This window comes from Xiphophorus couchianus, chromosome 19 (genome assembly GCF_001444195.1).
Source record: "Xiphophorus couchianus chromosome 19, X_couchianus-1.0, whole genome shotgun sequence".
Classification (NCBI taxonomy): Eukaryota; Metazoa; Chordata; class Actinopteri; order Cyprinodontiformes; family Poeciliidae; genus Xiphophorus; species Xiphophorus couchianus.
In genome coordinates this window covers 8,976,831-9,001,124 of record NC_040246.1, presented here as the reverse complement: position 1 = coordinate 9,001,124, position 24,294 = coordinate 8,976,831, and the positions used below count along the sequence as shown (strand labels likewise).

The following is a 24,294-nucleotide window of genomic DNA, read 5'->3' as shown; positions in this document are numbered from 1 at the left end:
GTGGGCACTAAAGCGTATGTACTAAATATACAGCAGCGCGGAGGAAGACAGAGTCCACTTGTTGCTCTTCCAATCCCAGGAAGCGACACACGCTTGGAACTTTAGCGAACTGTTGGGCCAAGAGAGGCATGGAGTTGCTGCGTTAGTTCAGCTCTACGGACTAACTACAGTCTAGTAAAAGTCTCACTCAAAATCAAAAAAAGTATCCGAAGAGTTGTTCTCAGCAGGGATCGATGACGAGATCTTTAAGGAGCTGATATAATTTGGACTTTTAAATGGCATCTCTTGGCTAACGGTAAAGTTAACACCTTTTTTCTTTCCAAAATATTTACCGGCGACGTCAGCCTCCCGAGGGTGTAGTCTATTTGCTGGAACAGAAGTTAGCTGGCTAGCTAGCAAGAGTTGGCTGGTAAATTGAATGACTTTGAAATATCGTAAAGGAAAATGGGGATTAGTTATAGAAGACGCCACATTATTTGTCCAGCTAATTTGAATATAGTTGTTTGAATTATTTAATAGAATGTGAGATTGAATCTGCGTGGAGTTAATGAAAAGGCACTGTTTTTGTTTAGGTATGTTTTTCGAATCACAGGTTCTAGCTGTAGGACAAGGCTATTTCCCGGGAGGGGATTATCCAAGCAAAAGCCTGAAAAATGATAAACGTAGGTCAGGCGGTGGAATTAAAATATTTGTGCAACTGTATGTTTTTTTTCTTCCAAATGAGCATTAAAACAGCTAAAAACTGAATGAATGAGGGATAAAAAAAATATCATGTCAACAAGGTTTGTAAAGTAGAAAATGCAGCTCTGAAGATGACGTAAAACTGTGTTTATCTGGATTATGACACCAGAAGAAATAACTTCTCCCACAAGTATCATACATTTTAAGATGAATCACTCTTCCTCACCTCTTATCCCAGGTTTTTAGGAGTCTGCAGCTGCAGCTCCGGGACCGCATCTGGCTCGTTTAGCAGTTTTCTGTGTTTTCATGAAAGATCTACATAATTCTGTACTTCAGAATGACATTAGTATTGAAATATTTTCTTTTTTTTTTTCCATGTTTAAAAAGCAAACTGTATTTTCCCTCCCTTCAGTTTCCACAAATATGACATGTTCAGTTTAAGAAAAAAGAGTTTATTCTCAATCTTAAACATTGGCTGAGTGTATATTTCTTTGATTGAACAATAAAACATTTATATTTACAGAAAACGTTATTTGTATGAAGGGTTATGCATGTTTTATAGCTCTAGACTAATTTATTACAAGCAAGGAAGAAGTTACTTTGTACTGTAAAGATTGCTGACCAATGAGAAGAGCTAGTACCATTTTTTCTGTGGGTGGAGGAAAGAAAAGCTTGTTGTTGCCTAGATATTTAAGTGACACACTGGGAAAACACAGATGTAAATATTTTCAGGTAACATATTTTATTTTACTTTATTTTTTCTTGACCAATTTCTATTTTTAAAGTGTTCTGATAAGTTTGATAACACTGTTAATTTTTGGAAATGAATATGAAAATGTAGCAAAAATAAAAGATTTCTCAGTTTCATTAGCACGCACAGTTTAATGCATACCAATATTTTGTTTGATGTTATTTCCATTTTGCTCAAATAAAAATAAATGAATACTGTAAGATTTTTTTATTAAAATATATTTTCACAAAATCAAGAAAACACTGAAATGTCTACCTTAATTTGTTCTAATGCATTACATTTGCAAAAAATTATTTATACAAAATTTTTGACCAGTTTAGATTTAGGAAAACATGCTACTGCTATGACAGTGATTGAAAATTAGTCTCATTTTCTTCATTACTCTCTCTTCCATTGTGTTTCTATCCCTTATATTTTTTGTGTACTGGGAATACATTTTCAAACAATTAAGTGCAATAAACTTATTTTTTGTCATTAAAGTACATTTGACATTACATTGTTTGTTTTTCAACATGCAAAAAAACAGTAGGTGGACATTTGCTGCAGGATTTATTGCTGTTCACATGATGCAAACTGATCTATTTAGTCACATAGTTTAATTAGAGAACTGATGCTGTGTTAGCTTCTCAAAGGAGTGCATCAGTTTTTAGTATTTTAACCACTGCCTGAAATAAGTGCCCAGGGATAGCGAGAGTTGGGGCTACTAAGGGTAGTATTAGAGTTGCTTTGTGACAAGTAGCAAGAAATATTTTTTGTTATACAGAGTTTTGTTGTCCCTCTATACTTGTGCACTCAGCGCATGTTTTGTCTTTCTCCTCTCGCATATCAGAGCTGACATTAAATGATGATCCTCATGACTTGAGACTTTCTCACTGTGTTGGAGCGAACACCAGAAGGGAGTACTTCCTCTGGACGACAAGACAACGCCACCTGTGAAACGAGTAAATCATGCCCTTGCCATTTGGCTTTAAGCTCAAAAGGACTCGAAGGTATACTGTTTCCAGCAAGAGCTGTCTTGTCACTCGGATTCAGCTTCTGAATGGAGAGTTTGTGGAGTTTACTCTGTCTGTGGAGAGCACTGGGCAGGAATGTTTGGAGGCAGTAGCCCAGAGAATTGAGTTAAGAGAGGTATGTATGGGTTTTCATTCAATATAAATGCTGATTGTTTCTTTTAGGACTTACTATCTCAGCAGTAGAGTATTTTAGTTAGGCTGTCCTCCGGTCAGACTCCTTCTTGAAACTCCAGAATCGAATAGAAGAGACAGACAAGCAAGTTCTTTCCAAATCAATGTAACATTGGAATATATTATATAACTAATGTACACACAATCATAGAGCGCTACTTTAATGGGAACAACATCTAACACTTGGTATGAATTTTATTCTTAAAATTATTTTATAAAAAAATGAAACCATTCCAAACGTCTAACAGTGACATAGAAACAGCACTGAGTCAGAATTTTATTTTATTTTTTACCCCTCCAGGGGGTCTTTTGTGGGCTCTAGTGTCCCTTATATAAAAGTAGGCTGACAGGAAAGGGGAGAAGACATGCGGCAAATATCGTCGGGTCCGGGAGTCGAACCAACGATGGCTGCATCGAGGACTCAAGGCCTCCAAACATGAGTTGCGCTATCCCCTACGCCACCACGGCACGCCCCTGAGTCAGAATTTTAAAGGTTTCAAATTTCCAGTAGAAACTACAAGTAAAGTTGTTTCTGTTGCAAGAGACCTGATATCTTAATGTTGCACTGCAAGCTAAATTGAATGCAAATGCTTTAATGTTATTTACTGAGTAAGAAGAAACAACAAATAGTTGCAGGAGGACAATATTTATATGTTCCCTAAAAATAAAAAAATTTTTAAAAAGTCTCAAGGATGTTTTAATTGGGCTGAAGTTCTCAGTTAAAAGCTGTGATATCCTCCAATATCCAGCACTGAATTTGTTTAGAGGCTGTCATTAACATTTTGCCAGTAACTTCCAGATTGCCTGATGCTGCTGTCCTCCACCACTCTGTGGCTAATGTGTATTTGTTCCTGTTTGTCTGTGTGTTGTAGATCACATATTTCAGTCTGTGGTACTTCAATAAGCAGAACCAGCAGAGATGGATCGACTTGGAGAAAGCATTAAAGAAACAGTTGGACAAATATGGGCAGGAGCCCACAGTTTACTTTGGAGTTTTGTTTTACATACCTAGTGTTGCCCAACTGCAACAGGAGATCACAAGGTGAAGTTGAGAAAACCACCACAACTCCCATGATGTAAACATTTAAGAAACAATAATCCAAGAGTTCTGGTTTGAGTTCTTGAAAATCTCAGAGAGATTAATGTCATACTTTGATTGCACTGAAGTATGTTTGCTTGTTCTGCTCTTACTTGCATATCACTGTCCCACAGATACCAGTATTACCTACAGTTGAAGAAGGATGTTCTGGAGGGCAGGATCACATGCTCACTGGACCAGGTTATTCGTTTAGCCAGTTTAGCAGTACAAGGTAAAAATCTATGTGCAGCTTTAGGCTTTTGCCAGAAATGTAATATTTTCTGTTCCTGTGTGTTTTTGGCCCTACCATTTGGTACATGCGACACACTAAAAGATCATTTTGATCCTCTTGGTGTATTTATTCATTCATATTAAACAAAACACCAAATTAGTCATAAATTACATTAAATTACTCATGCTGCTCAGACAAACATTTTTATAGTCAGTTTTGGATGGCCGACTTGTTTTGATTTATCAAAAATGCTGCATGTTTTCCAGCAATGGAGCTAAATAGGTAAGTGCAGCATTTTTTGCACCCAGAGCTCCTATTTAAAAGTCAGCTTTGTAAGCAGCTGGTAAAAAGTGCCTTCTACGTAGAGCAAAGTCCTTTTTTGATTTTTGCGATATGCTGCCTCTGACTGTCAACATCTGGTTTGTCAAGTTCTTCCAATTGATTTTAGATTTCTTCACTGTGTAATTTGATATGTTAACTCGGAAACTGTTATTCTGCTTCTGTCAGCTGTAACTCTCAATCAGTACTCATATCTGAAAAACTGAACACATCTGTGACTGTTTTTAGAAAACAACCTGAAGCTGCTAATATGTTTTTCAGACAGTGGTACAAAACAAAATGGATCGCTCCAATTCTAAAATTTGACCGTCATGCAGTGCTGTATTACACTCTACTGACGTTCCTCATGAGTTTTCTTGTTAAAAATGCAAAGTGCTATGAGGAAATGAGACCTGAGAGTTTTGTTTTGGAGTTTATGTGTTGAACTGCACTCACTATTTTTTGATGCCGACAGCTGACTTTGGAGACTTCAATCGATACGACTCCCAGGAATTTCTTAAAAAGTTTGCACTATTCCCTATTGTAAGTATTTAGGTTTTTTTTTTATTTTCTCCAGTATAGAAAGTTACTTTTGCTCTTTTGTTTTACACTTTAGCTGTATGAAACCTAACTGTGTTTGCAGGACTGGATTCAGGATGAACGCGTGCTGGAGGAGGCCACTCAGAAAGTGGCAATTCTCTATCAGTCATTTAGGTGAGCATGTTTCCATCCATCGATTCTTCTCTGTGCTTGGATCAAGAAATCAATAGAGCTTAAGTTCAACTGGCCACTTTGCTCTCCTATTTTCTACCTACTCCTTTCCAGTCTGTTCTTTCCTTTTCAAATTTCTGAACTATTAACATGCCAGTTTATAAACATGCTGAAAAGATTGCAAACAATGTTTTCTGGTGAAGTATTTTGATAAATAGGGATATATAAACAGATACTCTGATCCTTCATATGATTTATGCTCTCTCATCAAACTACAGATGTAAAAAGTTAGTGTGGATCACTAAATTATTGCACTGTTTAACATTTATAAAAACCAGTAAAATTTTTTATTTTTTTCATTTTTTGCAGAACTTCATTCCATAACTTTATCAATTAGTTTTCAAAGACTTGTATGCGTTGTTCAATGTGGTAATGGCGGAGAAGCAACTTGCTGTTTCCGGAAAACTTTATCCACCGCTGGCCGTTCTAACTAGCCTGAGCATTCATGCCAGGTTCTATTGTGACGAACTTGCAATAGCGCAGCAGACATTATGGGGGACCCTCCTCCTGGCTCTGAATGGTTGTTTCTAACTGAGCTGTGTTTCACACATTTGCTGAAGTACGTAAGCTCGCTGATGATGTTAAGAAAACTATAGTAACCTTGAAAAGAAAAGCAGTATCATTATATTTGCCGCACTTATGGTATTTACATTTTTACTCCGGTCAAAGGTTGTCAACAGGCTTGATTCGGACCGCAGGCCGTAAAATGCCCAGGTCTGTTCTAGGTGGTAGTTGTTCTTTTTCAGACTTGACCCTTAACTAATGTCAGTAAAGCATGGGCTGAATGCCATGAGGAGTAAGGTTCAAATACAGTACAAAACAAACTTATTGAAGAAGTGGCAAGAGGAGACAAAGCCAGCATTGAATCAATGTTTTTTTTTTCACTCCAGTTTCCAGAGATTAGCTTTCTCTCTACCCACCTTATGACTCTGTAGCCATCTATGTGTACATCTAAAACAAAAAAGTTGACTCTAGTCATTGTGCTGTGACCTACTTCAACAGTTGTATCCTTGTTTGCTTTGCGTTTTAAGGGCGTTTTCATTTTATCATCATCCATTTTTCTTCTGTTCAGAGGTTTTCCAGCTCCTGAGGCAGAAATGCTGTACATGCAGGAGGTTGAAAAGTTGGAAGGTTATGGGCAGGAGAGCTATCAAGCCAAGGTGGGTCTGCGGCATCCACCCTACAACTCTGCGCTCTCCAAACCATTCAGAACAAAGCTATTTGGTTGGTGCAATGTGGGAAAAAACAAGCTTTTATCAGTTTATTTTGATTCTTTTTTTGATCAGGACAACACAGGTATAGACGTCACTCTGGGTTCCTGTCTTGATGGTATCTTTGTAAAATATAAGAATGGACGTTCACCTTTATTATATCGGTAAGTTTGAAAGAAATTCATGCCATCTCTTGCTGTGCACTGCCTGTCAGCTGGTTGAACAAAGGCTGCTACACTGTCTCCTTGCTTACTACAAATTCAACCATTTGTAAATGTTTACATGTGTGAAAAGAACGGATAGCTGAGCTGTGGCACGGAGACTAAAGGAATGCCACCTACCGTTCTTATTCAAGAGAAGATGTTTTACAACCATATTTGGCAAACAACAATTGACAAGTCTGTAAAGCAACTGAATGCTAGCTTGTTACCTAAGCTAATAGCCTGACTATGTCCCATTAGTACTCTAAATTGGGTGCAAGTTGACTGCTATATGTTTCAAAGTTAAAATGTCTATAAATAAATGTAATGGATCTCATTATGACTGTAATAATCAATGTAATGGTATTTTCTCAGTAGAAGAAATGTTTGGTGCTATGCCTTTTTTTGAATTAAAGCACTAAAACCATGTTTGTCAGTGTGTAAACACTGCCCCAGGCCTAATTATAATTATCGTGTAAGCAGTGATTAATTAATCCTGCTGGTATAGAGGAAGCTGATAGTGAAATGATTCCTCCAGGTAACTGAAATACTGATGTGGAAAAATTACAGTTAGTGCTTGGAAATAGCTTTTTTCCACGACAAAATACACTGTCTCACAGCCTAAATAGTAAATGACAAGTATTCTAAGAATATGTATCTGCAGGACAGAATTATTTTTAGGTATTTAGTGCTCCCACAATTAAAATAGTCGACCATTGTGTCTGTCTTACAGCAGTAACATCCTTTGTTGTTTTTACTGCCTGTTCAGGTGGCATGAAATTACCAACATGAGTCATAATAGGTCCTTCTTTGGCCTGGAGCTCAGCAACAGAGAGGAGAGTGTTCAGTTCCAGACCGTAAGTCTGTCCCTTCTCAACCAAAACATTGTTCTGTTTAACTTTATTTGGCTAAACTGGAATTTTGCATTTGTTATGGATTTTACCACTGGCTTAGCGGAATCCCTCTTTGTGAGTGTAGCATATATTTAGGGTGTGTTTTAGCGTACCAATGTGGAAATACAGAAATAGTCTTGCGGAAGTATTCACACTCCTCAAACTTGTTCATATTTTGTCACATTACAACCACAAACCTCTATGTATTTTATGTGAATTTTATGCCAAAGAACAACACGGAATAATGCATGACTATGATGTGGAAGAAAAATAATATACATTTCAAAAAGTGTGAAACTCGGACACCAACCTCACCAAAATAAAATCCATTCTGCTGCCAGAAGTCACCCAATGAGTTAATAGAATCTGTGTTTTTAATTTAATCTCAGCTGTTCAGTGAAGACTTTAGAAGTTTGTTAGAGAACATCAGTAAAGATGAAGATCAAGAAACACATAAGACAAGTTGGGGACTTTGCAGAGAGGGTGAAAAATATGTAAAAGCTAGAGAGTGTATATATTTTTCCACTGCACTGTTCTAATCAAACTAAGTTAAGTTCACCTCTGTACCTTTTTTTGTCTTGTAGTTTCAAATATGTGTTTTCTTTCTTTATTTGTAGGACGACATGGAAACTTCTAAATACGTCTGCCGCATGTGTCTGGCCAGACTCAAGTTTTATAAGACCAACAAGAGCAACTTGTAAGCATTTTGCAGCATGTCTAGCCTAGTTCCTGTCTCCTTACTGTCTCCTTCTCCTCTTCAGTCTTACCTCATGTCTTTCCAATTCTCCTCTCTCTCTTCAGAGAGGAGAGTCCCCCCCTGCCCTCTGAGAGCTCCCAGAAGTCCCTTCTCACTCTATCCTTTCCTCGTTTTCCAATACTCTCTCGCACATCTCTGCTTTCAGATAAGGGGTGAGCAACACTGCCACCCTCTGTTTGTGTGTTCCCACAAGTTCGCCACCTGAGGACAAAATAAAAGCCCTCTATATTGCCTAAAGTATTGAACTGTGAATAAGAATGTAGGCGAGCCAATAATTGCGACCACATGTTCTATTTTTCTATTTTATTCAGATTCTACAAGCATTTGGTCAAGAATCAGTCGCTCTTAGGGGATCAGAAAATTCTAGTTCCATAATAAGATGACACCTAAGCACAAAGTCCATTTTTGAAATCTCCTCGCTTTGAAACATCTAGTGGTGGTTTATAACAAAATGAAGGCAATTGAGAAGAGAGTGCTTGGCCACATAAAGGCGTTTATAGATCAAGAACAGGGCACAGAACTTCACGAAGTCATAAATTTTACTTTTCTGCAGTAAAGCATTCTTTGTTTATTGTTGTCACATGCTTTCTATGAGTCATAAGTGGATAAAGCAAGGTCCATAAATCCATATTAAAGCCTATTTGTTAACATTTATGTGTCTGAATACGTCTCAATACTCTAGATATTATAGCATCTATGTAGATTTTTTTTTAATCAAACATACCAGTTTTAAACTTAGTCAAAACACCACAAATGGGTTCTGACCCAACATTAATGAGCATTATGTACTAGAGACCAGCAAGCTTCCTGAAATGGATTTTCTGGGTAATTTAACATATTTATACGATATAAATATTTAAGCCAGTACCATTTTAGTACCATTTTGTTTTAATAAGCTTTTGTTGTTTTTTTTTTCTTTCAGCCAAACTCCACCTACAGCAGTCAATTTAGTCAGACGGAGGTCTTCAACAAGAATATCTCTGGTAATGTCTACATTGTCCTTCTACACACCTGTTCGGCGGAACCAGTTTTATTTCATGCAATGTTAAACACTCTTTTTGAAATTTTCCCGGCAAAATATGTTAAAATTGACAAAAGCAAAACTTTCTAACTTTTTTATATACGGTCTTGCTTCTGTGTTGTCTTAATATTTATAGATGTGATCATTTTAATATATAGCAAAAAAAAAGATAGTACTAGTGGTTTAATGTGGTAACTCAATAAATGAACTGTCTGTGAAAATCATATTAATTTCATTGTTTATTTCATATTGTCTGCCCTCCGGCTCATCATAAAATAATCTCAACTTTAACTGTGGCTCATAAAGTAGCCCCTAACATTCTGTTGGTTGATCTGTATTGCAGTTTATCTGCAGACCAACTATCTTTTCTACGTTGCTCTTGAGCCCTGCCCACTGATTTTAATGTATGCCAGAGAGATTTAATGAATTGCAACACAGAAATGTAGAATAATCAAGTACAAAAAATCCCTTCTGACTGTAATTATAGTAAACAATACATACTCATATATAAATACTTGTGTATTTCATGAATTGCAGAAATCTTTACACCAGTTATTTATTTGACGCATAGTTTCCACATTGATGTAAATTAATCTGAATAGAAATAAATATTTAAAGACTTTTGACTCTAGTAGTTATGAGAGTTGATAAAATCTCTGTTTTGTTTCTTTGCAGCCAAAGTCTCAGGCCTACTTGATGCCCCAGATGCACTACAATGGCCATTTTACTGAGCCCTACACTTCATCACAAGGTAAGCACCGACTAGAAATAGGGTTACTTTCCCACGTCAGGCAATGTGATCGAAATCTGCATTTTTTCCCCCATAAGTGACCCATATCCAACTTTCTCACCAATGTGCCCAATTCCAATCTTTTCACTCCTTTTTTTTTGAATTACCTTACTTTGTATTATGATCTTGTGACGATACTGTCGGCTCTCCCTACTGAGTAAACTTTGGATGTTTCCACTCTCTCGTAGATAACCTGTATGTGAACCCCCAGAATGGTTTTTACTACCACTCCCAGACCAGCCTGGACCGCTCTCCTCTGGAGTACAGCAGCGGAGGGCGTCTGCGAAACGGCAGCGTGTACAGCGCCCACAGCACTAGCTCACTGAACAATCCCCAGCACTACCATCAGCCCTCGCCCATGTCCTCCAACCCCTCCATTACAAGTGACATCACCAGGCCAGACTTCATTCCCTCCCATCGCCACAGCGCGCTCATCCCACCCTCCTATCGCGCCACTCCTGATTACGAGACAGTGATGCGGCAGAAGAACCGAGGCATGGCGGGGGGCATGGTTCTGTCTCAGGAGCATCGGCAGAGTCACTCCATGAGAAATTTGAACATCGGGAACTCGTACGCCTACAGCAGACCGGACCCTCTGGTTTACAGCCAACCAGAAATAAGAGTAGAGTATGGCGGAACATCCCACCATCACCAGTACCCCTTTCATCTGGGCTCCAGCTTCCACAGCCCCTCTCCATACCCCTACCCTCCAGAGCGGAGGCCCGTTGTTGGAGCTGTCAGCGTCCCGGAGCTCACAAACGTCCAGCTGCAGCAGGCGCAGGAATATCCGGCCCCCAACATCATGAGAACGCAGGTCTACCGACCGCCGCCACCTTACCCGTACGCTTACCCGCGTCCTGCTAACAGCACCCCCGACCTGTCTCGTCACCTCTACGTCAGCAGCAGCAACCCAGACCTGATAATCACGAGGCGAGTCCATCACTCTGTCCAGACCTTCCAGGAGGACAGCCTGCCTGTCGCACACTCCCTACAGGAAGTATCAGAGCCTCTGTTCAGCGCTCCGCCGCATCGACAGCCGTACCACGCTCACAAGCGAAACTCCATCGAGATCGCCGGTTTGGCTCACAGCCTAGAGGCGGTGAGGGTCAAAGAGAGAACTATGTCCTCCTCAGCAGCGGAAGCAGCAACCCCACCTCCTGTGGTGCATTCTGGGTCCCAGGTTAACGTGTTTTTAGAACATGCTAAGACAGCAGAGAGGGGAGACGCACAGTACGGACACAAAAAGTCTCTGTCTGATGCAACAATGCTAGTTCATAGCAGTGGGGAAGATGAGGAGTTGGAGGACGATATTGGGCGTCACACTCCTCTTTCACAGGAAGCGGTGGTTATTCCAGAGCAGCCGCCGCCGCAGCATCGCAGCCTGACGTCTCTGTCCTCTGTGACGACTCAGCAACAAATCCCAAAGGAGCCGCCTCCCGCGTATCCTATAGGGTCTGCCCTAGACCCCTCCAAAACCAGCTCCCTGGTCTATAAAGTTCACCCTCGGATCCACAAAGGAGAGCCGCTTTACCTGCTGTCAGATTTGAGACAACCTGAAATTATGCCCTCAGTGTCTGAGAGCGATGTGAGCGAGCAAGACAATCGCAAGCCTAAGAGAGACTTCAGTAAGGGACTTGTGTTCTCGCTTCCTGCTGGAGGGGAAACGTTGCAGGGTTTACCTCCTCCGGTGAGTTTCTTCTCTAAAAATCAGTTTTTTTGTCTTGTAGCAGATTTATTGTTATCAGGGTTTCTACAGAGTCTGGGAAAGTCTCAAGATGTGAAATTTGATGTAGGTGTTCTCCAACTCTGAATAAGAAGACTCCGTCCAACCAACCATTAATTTTAATCCTTACTACTGTCAGAAATATCTGATATAAATTCATAATAAAGTTATTTTTTTATATTTGAATTTAAAAAAAAGGTCAAAGAGCTGGAAATTTAAATCTTGTATTCCTGTCACAATGGCAAATTTTACTTTATGATATATGATCCCAGTAGTTTTGGTAGCAAACGATAATATTTTTGTTTATGGACTATTTTCAACTAAAATAATGATAATGGCATATTAATGCAAGTTTGCGACTCTTAAAGACTAATAAACTTTAATTTTGTAAAGAACACTGGAAACTAATTCAAGATATTTTTATATCGAAAAATAAAATACAACAATAAGAATAAAGAAAGAGGAAATAAAAAACACACAAAACCTTAAATAAAATGAATTACTACCTCTTTGTAAATGAAATTGCTCTTCAAAAAAATATTTAATATCAGACTGGAAATAATTAAGCTCATGTTACAATTAATCTTGAAAAGTTTTGAGTTTTGAGATTGGATGATATATATGAGCCCTGTTGCAGGCCTTTTGTCAGTCATTTCCTGCAGACCAACATACAAACATTTGTTAATGAGAAGAGTTGTTCCCTGTAAGAACGCGAAAGTGAAGGTGTTGGCAAGACGAGCAGAAGAAACCAGACAGCCAACAAAAGTCGGCGTTAGACGTAGACAAGCAGCTGGCAGACACTTCTAGGATAAAGTAACAAAGCTGGAATGTTAAAAATGAAGCATAGTGCGTTATCCCTGATTGTGTATGAAATGTAATATTTCTGTGCAGTCAGCTGCTCTGGTCATCAGTGACCATAAACACACTTTGTCAGTTTTTTTTGGAACAGTTCTTAAAATACTAATTTAGATGTTGAATTTCTTTTTTCAATGACGTTTTTGAAAATCACACAAACGAACCTTGAGAGAGAAAGAAGGAAGATGGGTTGGAAGTTTGCTTTGCCTGCAAATGATAATCACAATAGTTTCAGGTTGACAAGTCAGCAGGGAGGAATGCTGCTCTGCTTCCTCGTTGAACTGGAAAGGTGACATTTTAGCTAAAGAAAACAGTCAACAAGCATGCGCCGTCCCTCCCCTCACCTGGTTGGAGTCTCTTTTTTTCTCCGCCGCTTTTACGCATTTCCCCTGATCTTTTCTCTTTGTCTCCGCTCGGTCACAACAGGGGATGAAGAAAGGATCCAGGTCAGAGGTGAGGAAGATGGGCCCTCTGAAGCTGGCCCGTCACAACGGCCTGTCGGTGTCCAGGAAAGTGGTGCAGAACGAGGTCATAGACGAGCCGGAGCAGCCGTCCAACGATGAAAAAGTAAGACGCTTCAGTTTTCACTGCCTTGCTCCTTGAGAATTAACACGTCTAATGTTTCATTTTCACATTTAAAACTAAAGAGAGAAATGTTTCTCTAAAGTTAAACAGCTGATCAGCAGGAGTTGCACGTCTTGCTGGTGTTCATAAACTTCAGGTGTGGATTTTTATTAAGAGGGAAACATAATGGAGATTCTTTCAGGTCCAAGTTTGATTAAGTTGTCTAAATTATGGTGCTTTTGTCTGAAAGTGTAAAAACATAATAAACAATTTTGAAGGTCATTGTTATTTGACTTGAACAGATGACAGCTGTTGTGCTTTTTTCTCTGCACAGCAACAATATTTACACTTTTAGAAAGTGTATTTAAAAAAAAAAAAGAGGTAAGAAGAATTTAACCAGGGTTGTTCTAACAGCTAACATTAAACTTATGCTATGACGACAACAATTACCATAGTTAGACGGAGTGTAGTGTATTTTGCGACCCTTCTCTGAGATATTTTTAAAGTCTTTCTGCATTTTAATATCTAATTTTTATCTGTTTAAAATAAAATAAAAAATCCCCATAAAAAGTAGTCTAAGTTGTTTAAGATCTGACTAAAGATGAGGAAGATTATGTACAGCTCACTGCACTGAATAATTTATTCTCTTCATGAAATCAGCCCGGGGTCCTAAACCTGGGAAACATTTACTGTAATCCACACAGATGCTTTGAATAAATCAGAATATCATTAAGAAGTCTTTATTTTCATAGCATTTCAATTGTAGTTATCTAAACAGAGTAATTGCACAGAAATAAGAATTTATTTCTGTTGATTTTGATGATTATTTACTCTGTTGAATAAAGTGTTGCCTTGGTGAAATGTCTCACACAGCTCAGACAGTGTTAGGGTTTCGTCTCTATTGCAGCCGATCAGCTTGAGGCTCTGCTGGGGCGTTAGGGAAGCTCTAATTACGTTATTATCGACCTTCAACTTGTCTGCCCTGTCGGGTCTGGTCTCTCTCATCTTTCTTTTGACAATACTAAACCAGCTGGTATATCTGGCAGCGTGGCCAGGTGCCGAGTCCTCCTGGAAAAATAATAAATCAGGATCTCCATAAAGCTGCTCAACAGCTGGAAGCATAAAGAATGTTCCTGCTAGACAGCTGCCTTTGGTTTTAGACTTGACAAAAACCCAGACATTTCTGATATCATCCCTGGTTAAATTGTTCCTTAAAAGAAAAAAATGTGACCGTAACTCTTGTTATGGATAGATATCCTCCAGCTGCAGTCCACCTGAAACTGAATCCTGTTTCTTGTACTGGCGCTGGTGTCCAGTCTTCTTAAAGATGCGATTATTATCAGTGCTAGACAAGGTTTTTTCCTTTAACTCAACTTTCCATAAACATTCTTAAACATAATTGGGTTGGTCTAAAGTGTATGTGTGTGTGTGTTTCAGTGTAAGTTGCTGGAGCAGCATGTGGAAATGGGGGAGCTGCTGAAGGAGTTTGAGAGCGTCCCAAAGCGCGTTCCAGGAGAGGATTGTAACACGGCCCTGCTTCCAGAGAACAGGGACAAAAACCGCTTTGTAGACGTTCTGCCTTACGACAGCAGCAGAGTGGAGCTGGTTCCCACTAAAGAGAACAACACAGGCTACATCAATGCGTCGCACGTTAAGGTAAGAGACGCACGGAGATGTTTAATAGTGGTTCACAAAACCTTTTGGCTTCTAATGGAAAACATTAGAAGCAAGGAGATGCAACCAACAAACCAGTTAAGCGAGGACTCAAACAGCCTCTACATTTAAACACCTGGAGCTGCTGCTTTTCCACAGGAGGAACATTATTGTCACAGATATGATATAAAGGATTGGATTCATTTCTTGAGATCTTCTCAGGGCCCAAATGCTTTCCTAGACCACTTTTGGTTTCACATTTAGTCTCGCTTTCTAGAATTTTAGCAAGTGCACTGCTGCTATTCAGAATGAGCATTTAAGCTTCGTCAGTCATGCGTGTCGGATTATCTGTGGCATTCAAATCTGCCACACTGACATTCCTGCTGCTTCCCACTTCCCCCCATTGTCTCCATTAGGTAACAATAGGTGGACAGACATGGAGCTACATCGCTGCACAGGGTCCTCTGTCTCACACGTGTGCAGACTTTTGGCAGATGGTGTGGGAGGAGGACGTCTCCATCATCGCCATGGTGACTGCTGAAGAGGTGTGTTCATTCCTTACAATCAAATATAAACATTTGCATTTATTCATTCATTTGGGTTCATCTAAAATGCTCAGATACATCGCCCTGCACAGAAAATATGAATTATTCTCTAATATGTCATTAAATGAGGCAAAACTTTTACTATTTTTATGTTCTTTTGGATCTACCAGATTATTTCTGTTTGATAAATGCCAAAGTAACCAGATGTATTTATAAAATATATATTCTTTAAATTCATAAATTTTCATACAACTATTATTGCCGTGGTGGAAACTGGTAGCAGAGTGTCATTCCCTTTGAAACAATGGATTTTAAAAGGATGTCTAAAAAAATATCTCTCATATTACTTTAACAATGTGTAAATAATACAAGACATCATTATTTTAATGGGTTGAAGTTGGAAGTAAATTATAGATGAACAGCTCGAAAGCGTTCACTAAAGGATACAGACAGCTTTTAATTAGGAAAAGACGTTATTGTGGTATTTAGAAATGGGCTTTAGGTTGTTGACTTAAGAGCCGTATCTAGCTACGGATATATGGTGATGTCATCAGGTGACAGGATAGAGATCTAGAAGGTTCTTTTTAAACAGAGGTAAAGGATGAGGCCGAATATGGTTCCCTGAGGAACTCCTTCTACTACAACGCCAGTTTTCCACATCCCTGCCTTCCTGCAGGAGAGCGGTCGAGAGAAGAGTTGCCGCTATTGGCCTCGTCTTGGCTCCCGGCACAACACGGTGACTTACGGCCGATTCAGGATCACCACGCGCTTCAGGACGGAATCTGGCTGCTACGCCACCACAGGGCTGAAGATCAAAAACGTCCCCAAGGACCAAGAGAGGACAGTCTGGCACCTGCAGTACACGGACTGGCCTGACCACGGCTGTCCAGAGGACTTTAAAGGCTTCCTCAGTGAGTGGAACCAGTCTGCTCTTTATGATCCAATCTATTATTGACTTATTATGAAATATTTTAAAGATAGTCTGACACTTCTTCTTCCTGTGAATACGTCTCCAGCGTACCTCGAGGAGGTCCAGTCTGTGAGGAGACACACGAACGCCAACAGTGACCCGAAGAACATCAACCCAGTGCTGGTCCACTGCAGCGCTGGAGTGGGTCGCTCTGGAGTCGTCATCCTTTCTGAGCTCATGATAGCTTGTCTGGAACACAACGAGGTAAACTATCCTTCGTGAACGAGGAGGAGGAAAACCAGAGCTAGCATTTGTTCATTTGCGTATGAGCATTATGTAAGAACCGCGACTGTTTCAGATGCTGACCGTCCCAGAAGTCCTCAGGCTGCTGCGCGACCAGAGGATGCTGATGGTTCAGACGTTGTCGCAGTACACGTTCGTCTACAAAGTTCTCATCGAGTACCTCCGCAACTCCAGGCTCATCTAATGGGCGACGCATCATGGATTACTGCAGAGAGGAGGATTAAGCATTTATAACAAACTGCACTGAGGCAGCTGCTCATAACTGTCCTAAGCGTGGACGCCATAATTTGGACCCTGTTTTTGCTAAGTATTAAATCATTTTCATTCTAAGAAGTGAAATGATGAGAGAAGAGACGCCACATGAAGAAACTCAGACTGTGACCTGCCTCTTAACAGTATTATCTAAAGATATTATTTTTTTACACACACACACCCACACACACACCCACACGCGCACACACACACACACACACAGGTTGTTTAATAAAGCCAAGCACTTTGATGGTACCATGTGTACATAATGAAGCAATGCTAAGCTGCGTAAAACAAATACTTTGTCATACATGTTATTGAAAACTTTTATGTTCATTTAATGAAGGATTCTTTTGAAATCACGGATAGGTTCTTCTGAGTAAATAAGAAAATCTTTGAAAATTTAATTTATGTTAATAATTTGATTCAAAAAGTTAAATGTGGAAACATTATGCAGTGATATTTGATAAGTATGGCTTACAGGTCAGTTTGAATATTACAGAAGACAAATAAAAAGGTGTTGTACACTGCAAAAACACAAAATCTTACCAAGTATTTTTAGTACAAATATCTTGGTACACTTAAAATAAGAAAAAGTTAACTTGCAAGTAACTTTTCAGCAAAATATAGGAGCTTGTTTTAAGTCAATAATTTCTTAATGTTAACAAAAAAAAGTACTGGTTCCATTGGCAGATTATTTCACTTACAGTGGTTCCCAAAGATTTTCATCTGGGCCCCCCTATGGACTTACAACATGAGAGTAATGGTATTATTGTAAGTGAAGTAATCTGCCAGTGGAACTAAGAAGATTTTCATCAATATTAAGAAATGATCAACTTAAAACAAGCTGCTTCAGCTTGGTGAAAAGTTACTTGGTTCACTTGAAATGAGACAAAACTAAGAAACCAGACTAAAAATACTTGGTAAGATTTTGTGCTTTTGCAGTGTACAACTTTGGGTTTTTATTAGCTGTAAGCCATAATCATCAAAACCAATCTCACAATATATATCAGTGTTAATAAATCTACATAACGAGTTTAGCTTTTTGGATTGAATTAACCATGTTGGATTATATTCCACTTTATTCAGATGTTGTATTGTTGCTTTGTTTCGTCTCTGCTGTCTGTTGGGAAACTCAGAAAGTAGCTTGTTGAATCTGAGATTGTCTCCTAGAGTTGAGATAAAAGAAATAATCAGGCTGTTTGCATAAAAATATGCATTTGTAGTGTTTTAACAAAATCTACTTTACCTCTGAGGAGCTCTAAAGCCACACACCTGCTATAAGAGGGACAGTGAGGACTGGACTTTGTGAAACACTGGACGGCTGAGAACTGGAACGAAGAGAAAAGTGCTAATTTTTATTTTTATTTTTTTGGGGGGGAGGGGGTAGTTTTATTTATTTAAGGGTTTATAACAGTTGGAGTTTGTATTTAAAGATTTACTATTTGCTGCAACTAAAAACAAATCAATACACTGTCTAAGCTGTTACAAAGTGCCTTAAAAACTGGGAAGGCAGAACTTTTTTTGTATTTTGGAAAGCTAAGAAGGACATGCTTCTGAATTAGTGTAATTTATTGAAGTGATAAAGCATTTTGTGAAGGAGATACGAATGAAACGTGATTTTATTTTTTTTTCCTGTATAAATCGGACGACATGCAGCAGTGAGCTGGTTCGGCTGAACGGAGCGTCTCCGGTTCCGGTGTTCTGCTCTCCTCACGCACCGCACCGACTGGAGTCGCCCCACGTTTATTCCTCACTCCGATTATTAAAGAAATCAAGAGTTTAAACTGCACAGAAACAACGTTTACAGACACTCTGGAACAAAAAAATAATTAAAAGTCTCAATTTATTGTTGTTGACAAGTTTTTCGAAGACACAACGATGTGAGCTGAAAAGAAAATGCTTCATATTTTTCTTTTTAAGAATTAAAACTAAAGTGTAAACGTTCAACCATGTACAGGTATTTTTGTCACTGTAAATTCTGCTCCAATGAAATATTGTAAAAATGTTTATAAACTATATGTATTAAAGCCAACATGCTGTTACCGATAAAAGTAAAAGTATTGAAATAAGTTGTTCTTGCATCAAACTGTCGAAGTTCAGTCCATTTTATGGAGACTGATAGAGGCTTTTATTCTTTTAAATCAGATGCGAGGGTTCCTATCTACTCTAGGTAGCACATTCACAGCGCTGCTGGTAGTTTTCAGTTTCAAATCTAATACAAATTTAAGGTCTCTCCTCTTTTCATGTGAAATAATGTAGAAAAATTGACTAAATGTACAATTTTCTGCTCATATATTTACGGTGATAAAGTCCTCACTTAACCTTTTCCAACAGCTTTCAGGTCAGACGTTTACAGTCACATCATGCTAATTCAAATACTTACTTTTGGTTTTTTGATGCTTTGTTTACTCTAAGAGGTGGGCTGAATAAACATTTTAAAAACAAGAGTTAAGTTTTCTTTTTCACTAATCCACAAATGGTCGAAATTATTGATTTCATTTTGTCAGTGCTATGCAAATAAACTGAAATGAACACACAAATGAAAGCTACTGAAAATGTGTCGCCTAGGTTTAAATCTACAAGAATGGGAGTCAAAAACCAGCCAGAATTATGGCAGATGCTTGTCGAAAAACGCAACTGGAGTTTAATGAGTTACATTTAGCCAAATATTAGAGGGCATCCATGTACATTTGAGTCTGCATGTAAATGTAGATTCAATAACGTCCACCATAAATTCAAACTTGTGCACCCAATTATTAGAAGTTGTTGTGTAAATACAAATAAAGAACAATTAAAAATCCAAAACCGATATTACATTAAGAGCTAAACAGGTTTAACTTTTAACCAGCACTGCAGATTTGATCATAGTCATCCTCTGATCCACCCGCTCTAATACTTTACTCTAACTCTATTCCTCTACTCTAACACCATTCCAGTGTTCACAGTTAAAAATATGTTGGGGTTTTTTTTGTCAAACGTAAAACAATTAGCATCTTGAAGCATTCCATGATGAGTTTCCCAGGACAGTGTTGCTAAATAACAAAATAAAACACAATTTCCAGAAAAGCTGTTCTATAAGTCTTGTTTGTCGACCCGTAGCTCCCAATTGGAGCTACATTACATTAGTTTAATTTAACCCACTTATTACCTGTGAGCTCGTAATGACTAGAGATGCACTGATTGCAGTTTTCTGGCCGATCATCGATCTCTAAAGAGCCTGACTTGCTGAATCCAGTTCTGGTAGATACTGATTTTCTTGATAAGTGACACTGTCAGGTGTTATAAGGTCATAATACACCTTTGGAAAACACTGAACAATACAACTCGTTCTAACCGCACATGAGGTAGTGTTCTCAAATAAAATGAGAAGTTTAGAGCTTTGCTGTCTAAACAATTAAATTAGGTAAACTAATTTAATTGTTTAAATCATGCCTCCTACTGCAGATGTGGAGGTAGATAAGATTGATGGATTAGATCGGCTTCACATGTATCGACCGATCACATAAAATTAGGAAATCGGGGCCGATCAATCAGTGCACCCCTAGTAACAACAGCTGATTTGCCCATAAAACATACAAAACAACACAAAATACTAAAGTCTGATGATAAAAAATAAGGAGGGAAGGTTTCCCATTGGCTGGCATCAGATGAGTGTTTTGTTCCACCAGATATAGACTGAGTTGAGTTCATGTTAGATTATGGTGTGCAACTTTAGCTACATTTGGATCAAATGAAAACTCAAAACACAGCAGATGCTAATACTGGTATCGTCCTCTCTTCCCTCCGTGTCCTCCATAGTCTCCATGTCTGTTGTGTCCTCCTTGGTTCCATCCTCCTCCCTTCCATCCTCCACCACCTCCCCATCCTCCTCCACCTCCTTGACTCCAGCCGCCGCCGCCTCTTTCTCCGCCACCGCCGCGCCCTCCCCATCCTCCACCTCCATCTTGCCTCTTCTGCCAGGGGGGCATCTCAGGCAGCGGGGCGTCTATCTCGGAGGGACGTCCTCCTCGGTCCGGCACTCTTCCCATCAAAACCTGTTAAGGTAACCAAACGTCTCTGTGAATATCACCCGTCAAGTTGAAGTATTTTATTTTTAATTTTTTGTATGTGGAAGCGTAATTTGCGTCTTGCACCTTGTTGACGGCGCAGGCGGTGTTCACCCGGCTGGAGCCGGTGCTGGTCTTCACCACGTTGCAGATGTCCTCCCTGGCCGCCAGCAGCTCGGCCACGTCCACCGAGGACTGAGGCTTCAGAGAGTGGCGCTTGGGCTGGTAGGCTCTGGCCATGCTGTCCACCTTCACCTGAGCAAACAAGACGCTCTTAGCAACAAAGCCACGCTCGTTGGCTAGTTTTCAGTGAGTAGCTCCGTGTTTACGTGCCTTGGCTCTGTCTGACCAGCCGAACGACTGAACGGTGACGTCCAGCCGCTTGATCAGCATCCTGCGGCGACACTCGTACTCTGACGACAGAATCGTGTTGATGCCGTGCAACTTCTCCTGCGGGGATACGCTTCGGTGAGAACTGGGCTCGGCAGGAACGTAAAGCGTATGACTTGAACTTGTTTACTTACCCACTGCTCACTGCTCAGAGACTTCTGGAACACTGGAGAACCAATGAAACCTTTAGGAAGTTCTTGAAGCAAATGTTCCACCTACGATTAAAGGTTTTCGTACTTTAGTAAATCATTTCTGCAAGGACGAACACCCCAGACAAAGAGTATGTGCCCCATGCACACCTCTCCTATTCTCACACTTTATGTTTCAGATCATCAGGCAGACATTAATATCACGCAAAGAGTGAAAACAGGAAGTTGTTTCCAAATGTATTAAAGGACAAAAAAAGGCTTTCTGTACTTGATGCTATGTTAAAATATTTCCTGTTTTTATGAGTTACTGCGAGTTGTGAGGCACCATGTTTTTGAGACCTTGACCTCCTTTGTCCTCAAATGATGTCTTGGTTTTACACTAAAAGACATCAAATGCTGTTTTCGAACTAAAACGGCTTCTGAATAAAAGAAGTGCTACATGTGGATTATACTGACACGTATCCTAACCACCAGAGGCTGGAATATTATGACTGCTGATATTTTAAAAAACATTTAGATCAAGCAATATTTTATTATTTTCTTTCTACGTTTTTAAGAAGTTCCAATGTAAACTGAGTCATAAATGAGGCTGCAGCAGTCCTCATTTCTAGCCTACACATATGGTCTTAGTCAAATCTAGATTTTTCAAATCTATGTGTAGGAAAAGTAGGAAAAGTAGTTTCTTTTCCTACTAAATTTCCCAAAGTATTGCAGCGACACCAAGTAGAATCTCATTGAAATCAACAAGTCGTATAAAAATAGAGACGTAACAAATCAGGCCAGCTAAAAATTGGCCGCCTGACTAGCCTCACCTTGTTTTTCACTTGAGAAAAAACCTCTGCTGCCTCTTTTCCTCCAGGCTCCGGCAGCTTCAGCGTCTCACAGATCGCTGAAAGCTCCCGCTGAACCGAACTCTCATCTCGGTGCTTCTCAGAGTCTCTTCTGCCGCTCACGATCTGAGCCGCCTGAAGCTCAGAGCTCAAAAACACTAAAACAAGGCCATCCTTGTTTTAAATTTCTCCCAATCATCCCTCAAGAAGCTGATTAAAGGGGGCGAAAACTTACAGACAAACTTTAGGTGGTCTCTTGTGCTCCGTGTGCTGCCCCGGAGGATCCCTGAAACGGCTCCTTCAAACGGACAGTGCAGCTCTTTCAGCAAACCGCTCATCTCTACCTGAAGGCTGTCCATGTCGTCTGAAGAGAGAAAACCAAGAGTTGGAAAGTTTGAAAAGATGGTAAGAGAGAAAAAATAAAATCATAAAAATTTATTGCAATTTGTTTAGGCTAACTAATATTAAAAGTGGAACTAAACCACAAAGCCTCTGAAATTTCAGCACAAGATCCTTGATGCTATCAAAGGGAGGTATTATGTATTTCCAGGCACACAGTATCATTTTATTGCACAAAAATGTCATTATTAATAAGATGCCCTTTAAGAAGAATGTTTTTTTCTTAATAGTTGTCTAAAGGTTTCTAACACATGCCACATTTTTCTGATTTTGTGTATTAAATAAATGACGTATCTTTCTACTTCACAATTGTGATAGGCCATTAGTAATAAGGTGTAAAGATTTCTGCAGGGCACTGAATGTTTCAAATATTTTATCTTTGAACCTTTAGTTGTCATTTATGGGCGTGACTCACCTGGTCCAGATGCAATGCTCTCCTCCAAACCACAGACGGGCTTCAGTCTAGACGCCAACCACCGACAGAGGTCCACATACTCCGGGGACGAAAGGCCTCCCTCTGCCGCTCTTAGCAGCACCTTCTCCTCCAACAAAGGCCCGTCATATCTGCGGAGCGTCGCATAAAACCATGAGGTATAAAACATTCACAGAAGTCAGACTTATGTCATGTATCCTCAAACCGTAACTTTAGTCGTCTTCAGTCCTACTGAGGATCCGACTTGAGCTCGTCAACTAGTCAACATGCTAGCAGCGATTTAGCTTACCCGAGCTGCTCCAAGGAGTCCAAAATGTCACTCTCCATCCCCGAACTGTTGCTCCGTTGGTTGATTAAAACATGGTAATGTTACGGGTGGATGTGTGTCAATATAGACATGATTTGGACCCATTCATTTTCACCATGATGCCCGTGTATCCAAGGAGTTCCTTCAGCTACATAAGCCGGAGTGAAACAGTGATGATGAAAGGTTCCGCCACCGGTAAAAACATAAATTCACAATTAAAGTAATAGTAGTAGTAGTAATAATAGTAATAATAGGTGGACCATAATTATACTTTATTTAAATGTCAGATATTATATATATTATATAAATGTCAGATATGATATAGGCGTATGTGAAAAATGAGCTAAGGTCGACTGAGTCATAGACATGAATGTCTATATGGTTGAGTAACCAAAAAATGTACTCGGGTAGAAGGAGCAAAACTTCAGTACTTCCAGACAAAGAAAACAACTAAGAAAAATAAATGCAAATAGCAAAACTTTTAATAAGAAAAAACATCTTTTAAAATCACATTCTTCCAACACAATTTTTTGGTGTTGCATAATGTCACACAAGTAGAAGTTAAAAAAAAAAAGAGTTTAGTGTAGTAAAATTACACTTAAAAGTAAAAATATCCCTAAACTTTATCTAGTAAATTTAACTAGTTTCTACCCACCTCTAACTATGACTACTACTCCAGGTCTGAGCAGATGAGATTTTAAGGAGCAAATAGTTTTCTCGTCCTATTCTCAAATTTTCTGCAACATACAATAAGGCCATTCTTATCTATTTGCCATTCCTATTTGCTGTCTAATCATCAAGCAGCAGGATGAAGTTACATGACGTTGTTGTGCTTTAAATGCCCATTTTGACCGGCTTAACACACTGGTAGGATATCAGTTGACTTATCACCAGATTGAAGTAGGCCTGGTGTTCCCAAAAGAGGTTCCAATCTCAACTCTAAGAAAGCAACGTTTTAGGCTCTTTAGGGAGAGAGTTAACACACTATGAACAATTTTTAACCTTTAACAAAGTGCATGAATCCCACGTATTGAAGAAGTCTTGT

The 24,294-nt window shown here is 39.4% G+C and overlaps 2 protein-coding genes across 3 annotated transcripts; one reads left to right on the top strand and one right to left on the bottom strand.

Annotated features, from left to right (window-relative positions):
- Positions 1 to 81: 81 nt before the first annotated feature.
- On the top strand, positions 82 to 16,912 carry ptpn21 (protein tyrosine phosphatase non-receptor type 21). Of its 2 annotated transcripts, XM_028000835.1 has the most exons (20): positions 82 to 295; positions 2,262 to 2,560; positions 3,489 to 3,658; positions 3,829 to 3,926; positions 4,720 to 4,787; positions 4,888 to 4,958; positions 6,088 to 6,175; positions 6,302 to 6,390; positions 7,196 to 7,283; positions 7,937 to 8,016; positions 8,121 to 8,228; positions 8,999 to 9,059; positions 9,773 to 9,848; positions 10,076 to 11,574; positions 12,892 to 13,032; positions 14,467 to 14,685; positions 15,099 to 15,227; positions 15,904 to 16,138; positions 16,244 to 16,401; positions 16,496 to 16,912. In XM_028000835.1, exons 2-20 carry the CDS (start codon positions 2,381 to 2,383, stop codon positions 16,622 to 16,624), a joined length of 3,687 nt encoding a protein of 1,228 aa, XP_027856636.1. In that variant the 5' UTR covers positions 82 to 295; positions 2,262 to 2,380; the 3' UTR covers positions 16,625 to 16,912. The 2 variants fall into 2 exon arrangements, with proteins under 2 accessions (XP_027856636.1, XP_027856637.1); XM_028000836.1 differs by lacking the exon at positions 8,121 to 8,228 and having other exon boundaries at positions 83 to 295.
- Positions 16,913 to 19,657: 2,745 nt separating this feature from the next.
- On the bottom strand, positions 19,658 to 23,425 carry fam98b (family with sequence similarity 98 member B). Its single transcript, XM_028000838.1, has 8 exons — positions 23,232 to 23,425; positions 22,925 to 23,073; positions 22,346 to 22,474; positions 22,093 to 22,268; positions 21,266 to 21,346; positions 21,075 to 21,191; positions 20,829 to 20,996; positions 19,658 to 20,729 (listed from the first exon to the last, which is right to left on the bottom strand). Exons 1-8 carry the CDS (start codon positions 23,267 to 23,269, stop codon positions 20,451 to 20,453), a joined length of 1,137 nt encoding a protein of 378 aa, XP_027856639.1. The 5' UTR covers positions 23,270 to 23,425; the 3' UTR covers positions 19,658 to 20,450.
- Positions 23,426 to 24,294: the final 869 nt, after the last annotated feature.

Coding starts and splice junctions, on each gene's coding strand:
- ptpn21 (XM_028000835.1), top strand. CDS start 2,381: ATGCCCTTGCCATTTGGCTTTAAGCTCAAAAGGACTCGAAGGTATACT. Junction 3,659..3,828: donor CTGCAACAGGAGATCACAAG/GTGAAGTTGAGA, acceptor ACTGTCCCACAG/ATACCAGTATTACCTACAGT. Junction 8,017..8,120: donor AAGACCAACAAGAGCAACTT/GTAAGCATTTTG, acceptor CTCTCTCTTCAG/AGAGGAGAGTCCCCCCCTGC.
- fam98b (XM_028000838.1), bottom strand. CDS start 23,269: ATGGAGAGTGACATTTTGGACTCCTTGGAGCAGCTCGG. Junction 22,269..22,345: donor AGACCACCTAAAGTTTGTCT/GTAAGTTTTCGC, acceptor GCCTTGTTTTAG/TGTTTTTGAGCTCTGAGCTT. Junction 21,347..22,092: donor TTTCTCAAGTGAAAAACAAG/GTGAGGCTAGTC, acceptor CTTTAATCGTAG/GTGGAACATTTGCTTCAAGA.